Source organism: Astyanax mexicanus, chromosome 1 (assembly GCF_023375975.1).
Source record: "Astyanax mexicanus isolate ESR-SI-001 chromosome 1, AstMex3_surface, whole genome shotgun sequence".
Lineage (NCBI taxonomy): Eukaryota > Metazoa > Chordata > Actinopteri > Characiformes > Acestrorhamphidae > Astyanax > Astyanax mexicanus.
This window is the reverse complement of record NC_064408.1, coordinates 23,824,753-23,839,519: the sequence shown is the minus strand read 5'-3', so window position 1 is coordinate 23,839,519 and position 14,767 is coordinate 23,824,753. Positions and strand designations below refer to the sequence as shown.

Genomic DNA, 14,767 nt, shown 5'->3' with positions numbered 1-14,767 from the left:
GAATATGGATTAAATCTCATAACTAACATTCTCTCTTTCTCTCTCTCTCTTCATTTTAAAAAAGGCTCTTTTTTACCATTAACAAGCTAAGAACTCTGAGTACCCTGACCTTGAGAACTTTAAAAGTCCTCGAGCTATGTAGTTCTCTGGACACCATGTGATATATGGTGTAAAATGATGATATAAAAATGGCAGTCTTGTTAAAACTCTGCATGGGCATCTCTAGCATTGTTGGGAGCATAGAAATGCTGGAGGTGAACGGAGGTGGACTATTCCACAAAAAAAAAAAAGTTCTTTATCATGTTTCACTACACCCCAAGTTCATTTTACAACTTCTTACATTTTTGTACCCTTAAGATAATATAATAAAGTTGCTAGTTTTTATTTATTTATTTTAATTTATTTTAATTATGATAAAACACAGAATATTGTTGTAATTAACAGATTATAAATATTATTTTTAAGCAGGTTTGAGTAAAAGCGTGCGAGGTGTATGGAGTGTGAGTACGCTATACACACTAAGAAAAGGAAGTACAGATTTGTACTTAAAAGTGTACAAAGCTTGTCGCTGGGGCTGTACCTTATATTGAGCTACAAAAAAGTACCTTTCAGTGAAAATCCTTTTTTGTACCCATGTTTTTGTGCCAGTTAAGATTATAAAGATTATAAAAATTATCATCAACTAAATATGGCTGAAAAACTTGATGATTCAAAATTGTCTGGCTTTCAAATAAAAAATGTGCAATTTAAATATATATTGTTTATTAGTGCAGTGATACAGAATACTGAATGTACCCTTTGGCTGCAGGTTAAATGGTACAAATTTGTACTTATTGCTGTTAGAAATTACTTTGTACTTTAGAGGGAACAAATCTGACCCTTTAAAGACCAATATTGTACCTTTGAGGGTGCAATTATGAAGAGTGTACCTTTGAGTACAAAAAAAAAGTACTCATATCCTACCTTCATTTTTTAGAGTGTATTGTGATTATACTGCTCTTGCATGATGCCTTATACCAAAGGCATCATGCAAGGAGACCTGAAGGACTTCTCCTGCACTTCGGAAAAAACAACATCCACCCAACAGAGAACGCAATGCCAAGAAACAGTCCATTGTAATTTCTGTTTATGAGCTAATTTTGCAATCACACATTTACTGGCCAAGAAAAAAGTGAGGAACAAGTCTGCATCCATTATGAATTCATTTATAAACAGCCTACTGTATCTTCAAAACTTAACATTTAACTGTGCAAGCTGTTTCTTGGAAAATTAATGAAATAGGAATTAAATAAACCAATATATAGTACCTCAGCCAAGCATGCCAAGCTTTACATAAAAAAAAATATATACATTTTTTAATTCAGGTACTTTTAATCATGTAGAGCAACCGACACTTTACTAAAGCATCTGTCCATTACAATTAAGAATGCAGGCCATATCAATGCTGACCACAGCTAAAACACTGTAAACACTAGCTGCTTACACATGCATGTTTTCTCTATGTCTGGAATATTGCTGGCAGGAAGCAATCATACAGCTGCTATCAGGTCAGCTGATAAAGGCTGGAACATATTGAGAATGTTGTGATAAGGACGGCTATAAGAATGGAAGTGGAGGTAAATGTGAGCATGTATTAGATGCAGTGGATGCAGGAAGTTTCCATGATGTTTCTTTGGTGCAGCTCATTTGTGATCGCTCTTTGCTTCGGGGTCACTTATGCCCAAAGTGGCCCTGCAGCAGATCTTGTAACATCCCTCCCAGGACTGAGTGAAACTCCAAACTTCCAGCATTACTCGGGTTATCTTCAGGCCGGACAAGGCAAATACTTTCACTACTGGTGAGTCCAACCATAACATCTTCATTTGCTTTATTATTAAACTCAGAATCACATGTAAAAGTCATCAAGCTTTGAGTGGTCCAGCAGACTATTGTCCTGTTTGCTAATTGAATCCGAACTACACTTGGAGGTTGTTTGAAATATGATTACAGTTCAATTTGTACAGATGTGTCTTAAGTTTTAAAGTGAAAGTGAATATCGTTTATGATATTAGTTGGTAGCGTCTTACCCTTTTAAATGGAAACAGTTATTTTTAACCAGGTTATCAAATCTGCATCTTTAAGTCAGTTTCCAGTTCTGGAATTTGCTCTCATGCATATCAAAGATTATAAAAAAGTCCAGGATTGAACACTGGAGTCAAATAAATAAAGTAACTAAAATTAACTCAATGTCCTTATATTTACATATAAGAAGTCTACTCAACTCATCATCTTAAGTTAACTCCACTGAGTTGGAGTAAAATCACACTTTTTTGAGGCAATACCTTGCCTGATTGTTTTTTTTTTGTTTGTTTGTTTGTTTGTTTGTTTGTTTGTTTTTTGGGGGGGGGGTTGTTTGTTTTTTAGTTTTGTTTTGTCTAATAGATCAAACTTGACAGCGCACATACACATAGTTACTGGCACTGACACATTCTGTTTGCTAGTGATATTAGTGATATATTAGATTAAAAGGAAAAGTAATTAATCTGGCTAAGCAGATTCTTATATTTTTATATACTGTATCTCTACTGTTGCTACTGTTATACTTTAGCCTCCAATTTTCCTTCATTATGCTTGAGCATAATGATAGTTATCCTGAAGTCAGTCTTGGCAATTAGCTGTTATGCTGAATCAGGTGTGTTTGAACAGGAAAGAAATCACACCATCAACAAACACAGTACTCATTCCTGTTATTGCTTGTGTTTAACAGGTTTGTGGAATCACAGAACAATCCATCCACAGATCCAGTGCTGCTGTGGCTGAATGGAGGTCCTGGGTGCAGCTCTATGGAGGGGTTACTGGCTGAGAATGGGCCTTTCCACGTAAGTTAAGAGTTATTTACATTACCAGATGCTGTATAAATGTATTTTGTAATCTGGCTGGTTGTGGATACATCCAGATACAAGCCACATGAAATATCAAGGTGCTAACAGTCTTAGTGTGACGAGAGGTGGAAAGTAATGAATTACATTTACAAGTTACTGTAATTGAGTAAATTTTACGAGTAATTTGTCATTTTTTAAGTTTTTAATTTTACTTTTACTCAAGTACATTTTGACAAAAGTAATTTACTTTGCTACATTGGAAAACTCCCAATTACTGAGTAAAAATAAAATGCTGTATAAAATGTATATATATGGTGCGGATGCGCCAGTGCACGGATACTCGTGCGTGGAATAAGATTTTTAGATGGGTACTTTTACTTTTACTTGACTTAACTTAATTACAATTTTCCAGTACTTTTTCCACCTCTGAGTGTGACTACAAGAAAAAAAAAAATTAGGCTAACAACAGTGGTCCCATGCTGAAAGAATGCAGACCATTAAAGAGCCACTAGAGGATAACAATATAAGTACTTAAAGGTACACTCTTCATAATTGTACCCTCAAAGGTACAATATTGGTCTTTACATGATCAGATGTTCCCTCTGAAAAAGATTTGTACCATTTAACCTGCAGCCAAAGGGTACATTCAGTATTCTGTATCACTGCACTAATAAACTGTATTTTAAATATATTTTAATTGCACATTTTTTTATTTGAAAGCCAGACAATTTTGGATCATGCAGTTTTGAGCTATATTCAGTTGATGGTAATGTTTATAATCTTTACTGGCACAAAAAACATGGGTACAAAAAAGGACTTTCACTGAAAGGTACTTCTTTGTACCTCAATATAAGATACAGCCCCAGCGACAAGCTTTGCACCCTTTTAAGTACAAATCTGTAATTATTGTATGTATAGTGTCTATTTACATGTATCAGTAACACATGAACAACCTATAATTGAAGATGCAATAGTGAAATATCTTAGTGAATTGAGATAAACATCCTAAAGATGTACTGTTGATGTATTACTTACTTTAAGTACATGTCTTGTCTTATATTATATGAATAAGATCTAAAAAAAAAAATGCTACTTCCATTAAGCTAAACTTAACCCAACCCTAACCAAAACCTGACCTAACCTAACCCTAGTTTAAACTTTAACTGCAACCCAAAGCTAGTCCTTACCCTCATCCTGGTCCTAATCCTAATCATAGCCCTGGTCCTAATCCTAACTCTAACTCAAAATCTAGCCTAACGCTAGTTCAAACTTTAACCGCAATCCAAAAGCTAATCCGTACCCTCATCCTGGCACCTTCATTTCAACCAAATCCAGTTCAACTCCAGTTGAAGAATAAGGGCAGCATCTAGAGCAGCTTTTTGGGGATTTTTTTTTAATGATCTGTATTATACCTGTTAGATTATCATTGGTTTCTTAGGTTCACATCTGCAGATATGAACTTGGACACCACAAATAAAGTGAAACAGAACTAAGTTCAGTAAAAGTAGTCCATAAAAAAGGACTGTTTGAAAATCTACTGAATCTTTAGATGCTACTACATTATACTACTACATATATTGAAATGTTGTTGATATGCTGCTAATAGTCTGATGATTGTTTATTTAATTTATATGATCTTCTTAAGCTCATCTATGCCACCCTTTATGTGTCTGCAGTTGAACGATGATGGTACAGTCTACATAAACCCTTACAGCTGGAACCTGCTAGCTAATGTTCTGTACCTGGAGTCTCCAGCAGGAGTGGGCTTCTCCTACTCAACCACTGGAAATTACCAGACAAGCGACCCACAGGTAACAAAGCATATTTATATATTATTTATTAAGCTTAGCTTGTTCACAGAGCATGTTGAGAGAAGGTAACACTTTACTTGGATGGTCCATTTTATGGCCTTGTTGATGCTCAACTGATATTCAACTAACACTGAATTGAATGTCCATTAAATTTAACTTAACCCTATGTTGAAGGTAAATAATTCAAAATAGCACCTAACCCTAACCTTAACCATAAATTAACCCTAAAATCTAACCCTACACCTAACCCTTACCCTAACCCTAACCTAATCTTAAAATCCAACTCTAAATCCAATCCCAAAATGTTAAGATTAGAGTTTGGGTTAGAGTTGGATGTAGGGTTACATTCAATAGAGACTCATTTACTTTCACTTTTCAGTTCAATTGCATTTAATAGACATGCAGTTGAATGTTAGTTGAATATCAGTTGAGCATTAACGAGGCCATCAAATGGACCATCCAAGTAAAGTGTTACCTGAAAGAATGTTACAAGAAGGTTTAGCAACTTAAAAAAAAAAAAGGTTTCAGGAAGGTTAGCCTGTAACATTACTGAAATAATATTCCCGGAGCGTTGTAAAAAAATATGTGATTTAATAGAGGTTCGCATCACAACGAGTGACATTGCAGTAACATTAACATAATATTTTAGATGTTAAATACAAGTGTTTTAAGAACATCCCGAAAACCGGGCAGACTGAAAGTTCTGAAAACATTGTTTATAACATTCAAAAAAACATTTTATTGTGGGTGCTGAGTGGTCCAGCCGTCTATAGCAGCGTCACTATGATTGGGAGATCACTGGTTGGAATCCTAGTCATGCAGCTTGCCATCAGCTGCCGGAGCCCCGAGAGAGCACAAGTGGCCTTGCTCTCCCTGGGTGGGTAGACGGTGCTCTATTCCCTCATCACTTCTAGGGTGATGTCGATCAGCACAAGACGTCTGTGAGCTGATGTATTGGAACCGAGTCGCTGTGCTTTTCTTTCGAGTGTGGAAAGAGATGGTGGTTCTGACTTCACATGTATTGGAGGAGGCATGTGCTGGTCTTTACCCTCCTTGTGTTGTGGAATCATCAGTGATGGGGGGGTATACCGTTGAGTAGCAGCTGAATGGGTGGGACAATTGGCCTAGCTAAAATTTGGAGAAAGAAAAGGAGAAAAGAAAACATTCTATGAACCAAAAATGTCTGCTGGGTTGCGGTTAGGTTGTTCGTGAACAGGATTGTCCTGCTAAATGGTCTGTTTATACTGTACTTACATCTTCTTTAGATGATAAATAACTTATAAATCTTCTATTATTATTTTTTTTTTCGAAGGTGGCTGAGGATAACTACAATGCACTCCTAGACTTCTTCAGCAAGTTTCCCTCCTTCACCTCCAATGACTTCTACGTATTTGCCGAGAGTTATGGAGGCGTCTACGCTCCCACTCTTTCAAAGCTTATTGCCAGTGGCTCTGCTAACATCAACTTCAAGGTAGTCTATCAAATAGAAGAAACGGTATAAGGTGTGCTTTTAAAAAAAAAAAAAAGCTGTGGAGAAGCTATGCCTTGGTAAAAGAACCTTTTTGGGGTGATGGAACCTGTAAGAAATGCATTAGCGAGTGCGTCTCAAAGAGTTCTTTGAAGAACTGTGTTATAAGGGCTTCTATATGGAGGAGGTGATTCTAGTGGGGAACTTATAGTTAAAATGTTAAAATGTTCTGTCTTAGTTTTCTTTTCTATTGGTTAAATACCACTTTACACTGCTTTACAGGGCATGGGTGTAGGGAATGGTATGACCAGCTATGCAATCAACGACAACTCCCTGGTCTACTTTGGCTACTACCATGGCCTCATTGGCGAGAGGTATGTGGTAAACTCTATCATTGACATATATACTGTATTTATTAACTGAACATGACCAATATTCCCTGTCCACCAGTTTATGGAGTGAAATAAATGAGTATTGCTGCTCCAGTGGCACCTGTACCTACTATGGAAACACTAACACCAACTGCCAGAATGCTGTAAGCTTTCTTTCATCCATTTTCAGTCTTTAAGTTTTAAAATATGACAGAATATCATCAATAAATGAATGAATCCTAACCATACAATAATATCTATGATCATTGCAGGTCTATGATGCCCTGTATCTGATCCAAGACATTGGTTTGAACATCTATAACCTGTACGCTCCATGCTACGGAGGAGCACAAGCACAAAGCCGTTATGACGCTGATATGTCCAACCTGTTCCGTCATAGTGGGTTCAAATTCCAGGCACAAGTAAGTCATTCAGTTTGATTTAGATCTACTATAACAGTACTTAAAGAGCTGCTGAACCCAAAACCGTATTTTTTTATTGAATAGCAGAAATGTGATAATTTGAAGTAACAAAACAAACATTTCCTAACCTTTAAAAAAAACGATTTTATTGTGGTAATTCTGCCTCTGCAGTGCCCTCACAGGTTCAACTGTGCTATAGGCGAGGATGATGTGTCCGTGTATTTGGTACGCAGACACATCACAATATACAGATCAGCCAATCAATAATACCCCCCCCCCTGCTAAGTCTCACCGCTATCAGAGGCACACTACTGCTGCAGCTCAGCCAATTAGCTCTTCCTACTGCCCCACCTCTAAACCCATACATCACCCAGTACCCCTCCCAATTTTTTGCCTTTTTTTTATTTGAGCTAAGGGTGGACTCAGCAAAAAAACAGGGGGTTTATTGCCCCTTTAAAGGTCCACAATCCAAAATGTTAGACATGAACCATACAGGTACCAGTCAGCCTCACCAGGGAAGGTGCAAAAGTATCTGTAGGCATTCATTACTCAGGTAGAAGTATAGATACTTGGGTTTAAAAATATGTGTGTAAAAAGTATCAAGAAGTATCAACTCAAGCTTTTTTACTCAAGTAAAATGTAAAATTAGTAGTTTTAAAAATATTAAATTATAAGAAAAAGTAGTGTCAGGGAAAATAGGACAAAATCGTAGACCACGCCACTTTTCTAAAATACTATAATGTAATATTAAAATATTAAAATGTTAATGTTGATTAATGTGGGATGCATTAGACTCCCTGTTTTTAGCTGCATATCATTGCTGTCCAATAAAAAAACAAAAACAGTTTTTTTAGTTTACTACATAATTTGAACAGAAAAATTGTCCCCTACACTGTGCCAAAATTTCTTAATAAAAGAAGTAAAAGAAATACTTTAAAATGATCTGAAAAAAAATATATATACATATTTTTACATTGACTTCTATTGAAAGTTTAGACGTTTTTTTTCTTCCTCTTTTCTGTAAAGTTGCTCTCTTGGAGATACTTGTTTTTCATTGGACAGCGACGACATATAACCATTGAAAATTAATGCATTTAATACAATGCAAATATATTAAAAATGCGTTTACTCGAATTCTCTTGAGTCTCTGCCACGGATCATCTTCATACTAGGCTACATACGTCTGCTGTGTTCTTGCTGGAGTGTGATGTGATTCATGTGTAGCTGTGTGTGAATCACATATAAACCAATAAGGTGTTGGAATGGTTCATGCTTATACTTCTTATCTAATTTATTTAATGATCAGAAACCAGAATGAAAACAAGTCTGCTACAATTAACCCCACCCACATCAGCATTCACTCTGCTGCTGCTTTAATTGTTCATAAATGTTGAAGAGCTGTGTTAGGCAGTTCCACACTGTCCTCCAAATGTGAATTTTGGCCAAGCAATAGCTTTAATTTAACCTTTCCCTGCACCCACCATATTTCCCCAGGTGGATGTATCTGTTCCTGGTGATCCCAAGTGTTTCAATGGGACTGCTATGTACGTTTGGCTGAATAACCCCAATGTACGAGCTGCCCTTCACATACCCAGCACTGTGCAGTCCTGGGAGCTGTGCAGGTAGGAACAAGAGTCACAGTAAAGAAGTGATAGAAATACAATAACATGTAACAGATACACAAATTTAAATAAGTACAATGAGTAAGCCAAATAAGTATTTAATTTAATTGAACAAACCTAAATCAATTATTTGTTACCATATGGAGTTAAAAGGTATTTTTTGTAGCTTGACAAACAACCATTTGAGAATTTTGATAGCAAGTGCAAACACCATTTGCGAACCATACACATACTTTTCCATCATGCATGATTGGTTTTAAAAGGACTGTGTGTATAAAAATAAATATTTCTGTACAATTTACAGTAAATTAACTGCAAAAAAAGAATCCCTAGAAACCCAGGGATGCTTTACAATCATGTTTTGTTTAGACATATCCATTTATACTCAGCACTCAAAGATCATAGAAATTCCATCCAGATAGGGACTTTTAAGGTTTAAGGTGATGGGTCACACCCATTATGCAAATAAAGGATGTCAGAGGCCAATAGGAAAGATGTAACTTATATCGTACATGTACATAACATAATAAGAATAACATAATAAGAAATGTTACATTTTTTGAGGGTGTTTAACCATTCAACTTAGGTCAAATATTTATTCAAAATTTGGAATAAGCTCTACCCAAACAAAACGAGAGCAAAAAAAAGAAAAAAAAAAACAGTTACATTTTGGTTAAAGGTGAAATAAGTTTTTTTTAAGTGGTTTTTAAAAAGACACTAATTGAAGAGCATGTCTCTTTGTACATCTAGAATTGGTAAAAAAAAATTCAGGCTAAAAAGATGTTTTGTTTAAGCGGTTGAAAAGACCTTTTAACCACTTTTCACCTTCAACCAAAATGTAACAGCATTTCAGCAAAGGGCTCTAATATCTAATAAGTGCTGACAGGGTACCTCAAAATTTAATTTTATCTTTTTTTTATTTTTTTTTTAATTCAAAGATACTCTTTGGCTTTAGTTTAGGCTTTATTAATATGTGCCCATTGCAAATGGACGCATTTTAATACAATCCAATCCATGATTGTGACATTTAAATTTAGTTCTCGTGAGTCTCAGCACAGATCATCTTCATACTAGATTAAATATGTCTGCTATGTTCTTGCTGTGATGTGTGATGTTATGTTATGTCATGTGCAGGTGTGATGGATCACAGTATAAACCAATAGGGTGTCAGAATGGTTTTACCTTTAACCAAAATATAACAGCATTTTAGCAAAAGGCTCTGATGTTTTTCATATATTTTTTTAACCATATAGTGCTGACAGCCTTTTTTATTTTTGATTCAAAAATACACCTTGGCTTTAGTTAAAGCTCCACTAGGTAGGATTGAGATTTTGTGCTCGTGGGCTCCCCCTACAGTTGCAGAGTGTAATAAATGTTTTAGACAGATTAGTTTCTCTTTCTTGTTTTCTGGCTTTCACAGACATATTCAGTCTTTTTCCAGCTTCTGCCAGTGTCTGCATGTTAGTTTGAAGAACCAGTAGTCCTTGTAGAACTGTTAGAACTAAAGGTCGGAAAGCAGGTCGCAGTTCTCGCGAGCGTTGGTCGCGGCCGCCCTGGAAAACTTACAGAGTCTGGTTTGAGCTCAGAGGAGCTCCAGCACAGACACAAGAGCACCACTATTCTTCCTATTACACCTCAATGCAGCGCTGCAGTGAGTTTCAAGCTGTAATTTTACTTCCTTAAAAAGAAATCCTACCTAGTTCTGCTTTAATTTTAAGTTTAAATAGTTTCACAGTATGAATGCAATGCATTGCCATAACACACATCAGGTGGAACATGGTTTCTGTAGAGTAAAGTGGATAATGGTGAATAGAATATGACATTATTGAGTAAATATATTTACTGACTTCACTACTAATAAATCATGTATATTGTTTTGTGTTGCTCAGCTCCACTGTTGGCTCTCAGTATCAGCGAACATACAGTGACATGACTCCATTCTACCAGTATCTGCTGCAGAAAAACCTCAGACTGCTGGTGTTTAATGGAGACGTGGACATGGCCTGCAACTTCCTCGGTGCTGAGTGGTTTGTGGAAGCTCTCAACCAATCGGTAATGCTGTCTTCTTTTACCAACCAAAAAGACAATCACATGACCAACTATTAAATTACCCAACAAGGTAGAATATACACTTTTTTTAATACGGATCACAACAATTGCTGTGAATTTGTTTTCATGTTTCTATTTTACAGGTGGTGAGCCAGTATGCCCCATGGTATTATAATAATCAGATTGCTGGCTATGTAAAGCAGTATGAGAACATCACTTTCCTCACTGTGAAGGTACAAAAAAAAACATCTTTAAACTTTAAACAAACAAAGAAGTCAATATTGCCATATACAGTACAGTTATTTGATAAAAAAAAAGTTTGTTTTAATGTTTTCCTGCGGCAACCCACTTAGGCTGGGTTTCACTAAAAGATTCTGCTAAGGTGCTTTTGGTAAATTAGGGCCAGGTTGGTTTAGACATTGTGTTTATCAATAATTTAGAACACTTACTTTATTATGTTAATTGGATAGATTACCATAAATAACCAAATTGGTATATGGACGGTTTGTAACACAGAAAGCTCAATGTCAAATATAAAAGACAAATGTTAAACAATTATATAGTTTTAATATTAGAATATTAGAGTCTCCTTTGTGAGCACTACAGAAATTAAACAGCATTCTGTCAGGGCCAGACAAGGAGGAGACTTGAGCGGATACAATAAAAATCTTTTATTAAAAGATTGAGCAGGGGTAGTCAAAACAATCCAGGTCAATACCAGTAAAACAATGTGCAGGGAAACCATACCATAAACAGGAGACAGTCCAGAGTTCATACAAGAGCAGGGGATATCAGAGAGAAGGAAGTAATCCAGTAGTGAAGTACCAGTCCAGGTCATACACAGATAATCCAATACACGGGCAAGGCAAAAATCAAAGTCGGTAATACATGGAAAAAGGATCATACACGGAATAACAACAAGGGCAATAGAAGCGCTTTGTAATGCAGGGTAGAACCAATAGAATTACTTGGCGAGGTGTGAGCTTGAGCGTGGTCCTTATATACTAAGGGGTAATCAGTACTCAGGACTTCCTGGAGGTGTCACGCGGTGTGTCATGTGATCGGGAGTGCGTGTGATGTCATGGTGAGGTGCGTTCTGGGTATTGTAGTTGGAAGCTTGGAAATCGCAGGTAGAGCTGAGTGAGGAAAACACAGGTGTGCTTTCAGCACCAGACATGACACATTCTCATACTTTTTTCCATTACTGAAACATAATTCAGGTCTAAAAGGGTTCAAATATTTAAATCTAGTATTTTATTTGTACATAAGATGCAAGTTATTCATAACAAATAGTGTTGTAAACTTGTTTTAATGGTGCCAGAAAGCCTTAATACCCATTTTCATATACACTGAAACTGCCAGATTACAAACAATTCAATACAAAAAAATTAATACAATAAACATTTTGACATTCCACAGTGGCTTAAAAATCAATCCAAAATCAATTCTTTGAAATATTTAGATAGTTAAAAAGTAGTTGTTTTATGCCATTGCTTCTAATAACTTATTTTTGCACATAAGAGAGTATACGGTTTCCTGTAAGAAAGATCCTGTTATTACAGTTTTAAATCTTCTCCAGGTTCTCTATAGTGTACTTTCTATTCAAGCTCACTTTAAAGTATTAATTGAATGCTATTTGTTCTTTTCTCCTCAGGGTGCTGGTCACATGGTTCCCCAGTATAAGCCTGCTGTTGCTCTTCAGTTGTTCAAGAATTACCTGTCTAACACCTACTAGTTCTACAGTTCTGATTGATGGAGTTTTCTGTAGGGCTAACCCTGTAATGCTATTTGAAAATATTATGAAGCAGAAATAATTGAGTTTCTTTTTAAATTAATAATTACTTTAATTATGTTGTGATATTAACTTCATGTCATTGGCGTGCATGCAATAAAATAATTAATAGTTTGTTATTAAATGGACATTATTAATGAACCTTTAATCCAGGACAAAATTGCACTTTAATCAACTTTACTTTGTCTTTGCATGTATTGAAAGTTTCTTTTTGGTGTTATTGTTGTCGTTTTAGCCACAAATCATCATTTTAAACAATAAAACAAAGCAACATAAGAATACATCAGGCTGCAGTGTCCTTTTTCGTCTATGAATCTAATCTATAGAATTTAGATCTATAGATGTCAATATGTGCACACATATATCAATGATAAATATATATATATATATATATATATATATATATATATATATATATATATATAGTAAAAACAAGGCTAACACTGTCATGTTCTCATCCTGTTCTGTGTCTCTTCTGTCTGTCTCTGTAATTTTCCTGCCATCCTGTTTGTTTATATACGTTTCTTAGCAAATAGCCCTCTCTGTGTTCTTCTTGTCTCCGCCCATGTCTTCCGTGCTCCCACCTGTTTAAATTTGTAGCTCTGCCCCCCTCATTCCCTCCTCCAGGTGTTTCCTGTTTCTTCCATGTGTTTTTAAGCCCCTGTGTTTTTTTTAGTGTTAGTTAGTTGATTCGTGTACATTATCACATCGGTTAGGTTGTAGGTTTTTTTTTTTCAGTCTTAGTGAATTTAGTGTTTCTTCTAGTGACTCTGTTTGTTTATTTATTCTTTGTGTTTATTTTTGGTTCCTGTAGGGATGTACACTTGTTGAGCGTGTGCAGAGCTTCTACATTACCGAGGTAGCAATAAACATCTGACTGTTGACTGTAGTCAGGGTTTAATCAGTCAGTGGCCCACCTGTGTTTTATGTTGCCAAGATAGCAATATGCCAGAAATTTACCTAAACACACCTCACTTCCAGACCACCATGCCCATTGGCGGAAATATATTCATAAGATCCGAGGCTGTTCAAATGACACTGGTACAAGGCGTTTAAATAGACTGTTCACAGAATGTAAGATAGCAATGAGCCTCATAACCCGCCCTGCACAGGGTGTAAGGTAAGACTCATTGTTTCCAACCTAATTCACAATTCACAGGGGTAAAGTTTCATGATCTCAAGAATACATGATCAATAGAACAATACAAATGTTTGTAACACTCGGAACGTTGGGAAAATGCTTTTCTAAAAGTGACGATAGACACACTCCTACACCTTGTTACTGTTAAAGAGCTATTGCTATCTACGAATAAATATCAAAATGCAGCTCTGACATTTACAAACCAGGTCTCAACTTCAACTGTTAAATCCTGATATACAGTAAACCGACATGCTGCCAAATGGGGTGGTGTTTTTTTTCCCATGTGTTTATATTTCTGTACTCATGTATCTGGCTTGGAAAGGTTAGACTTATTACAGTGTTGCTTTCACAACATGTCGAAATGATGCCGGCGGTCAAAACACCCCCACCATTCCAGATTAGTTACGAAAACTCAAAGTGCATTCACTTTCCTTACAGAAGCCAGACATGCAGTGTTACTTTAGGGGATGTCTTGTGTAAATTGGGAGGTTTTATCCTGTGAATGAAGCTGAACAATGGCCAGTGTGCTCATGGCAAGACAATGTGAATTCGTAAGCAGTGGAATCCAGACAAATGGTACATGTAATTTATATTATGTTAAGTTATTTTAAGAATATGTCATAGAAGGCACTACCACCCATATCTGACAAAAATCTGACATTTTCAACTTCTTAATGGCCCATTGTCTTCCGTAGTCCTGAAATGCAATACATGCCAATATGTACATAGAGTTTGAATAGCCATATAGCCATATATTTAATCTTTAATTATATTTTATGACAAGGAAAAGGAAAAAAGAAAATGTGGGTGATAAGCAGGGAAAATGGAAAATGGATGACAGCAGTGAGGGATGCTTTCAGTTGCAGGATTCAGAGGTAACAGGCCTTATAATATATATTTTTCCTACCAATCCTACCAATGGCGACCATATTGTAGCCTGTCTGAATACTGAAGGAGACAAAAGAAGCCCCTTTATTATCCCTCTGAAGCATCTTCCAGCAGAAGATACACCAGAATATCCTACATAGAAAGACTTTTAGGGATTTGGGGGTGACATCACTGTGGCCATGCAATCATTAATTAATTTATGTATATATGAATTTTTGTAACACACTTTAAATAAATTAATACAGCTTAATAATATGCCAAAAACATGTACGACTTTAAGACATATATAATCACTTCTTATGAGGAAATAAAATGATAATAATTAATTAAATTAATTAAATA

General features: G+C 35.9%; 1 protein-coding gene across 1 annotated transcript; it reads left to right on the top strand.

The window, feature by feature from the left end:
- The first annotated feature begins 1,622 nt into the window (after nucleotides 1-1,622).
- si:ch211-122f10.4 (cathepsin A-like) lies at nucleotides 1,623-12,677 on the top strand. The gene is made up of 11 exons (XM_007259639.4): nucleotides 1,623-1,837; nucleotides 2,747-2,858; nucleotides 4,538-4,672; nucleotides 5,985-6,143; nucleotides 6,423-6,514; nucleotides 6,591-6,675; nucleotides 6,784-6,933; nucleotides 8,428-8,555; nucleotides 10,445-10,607; nucleotides 10,748-10,837; nucleotides 12,259-12,677. The coding sequence occupies exons 1-11, from the start codon at nucleotides 1,638-1,640 to the stop codon at nucleotides 12,337-12,339; spliced, it is 1,395 nt and encodes a 464-aa protein (XP_007259701.3). The 5' UTR covers nucleotides 1,623-1,637; the 3' UTR covers nucleotides 12,340-12,677.
- The last annotated feature ends 2,090 nt before the right edge of the window (nucleotides 12,678-14,767 follow it).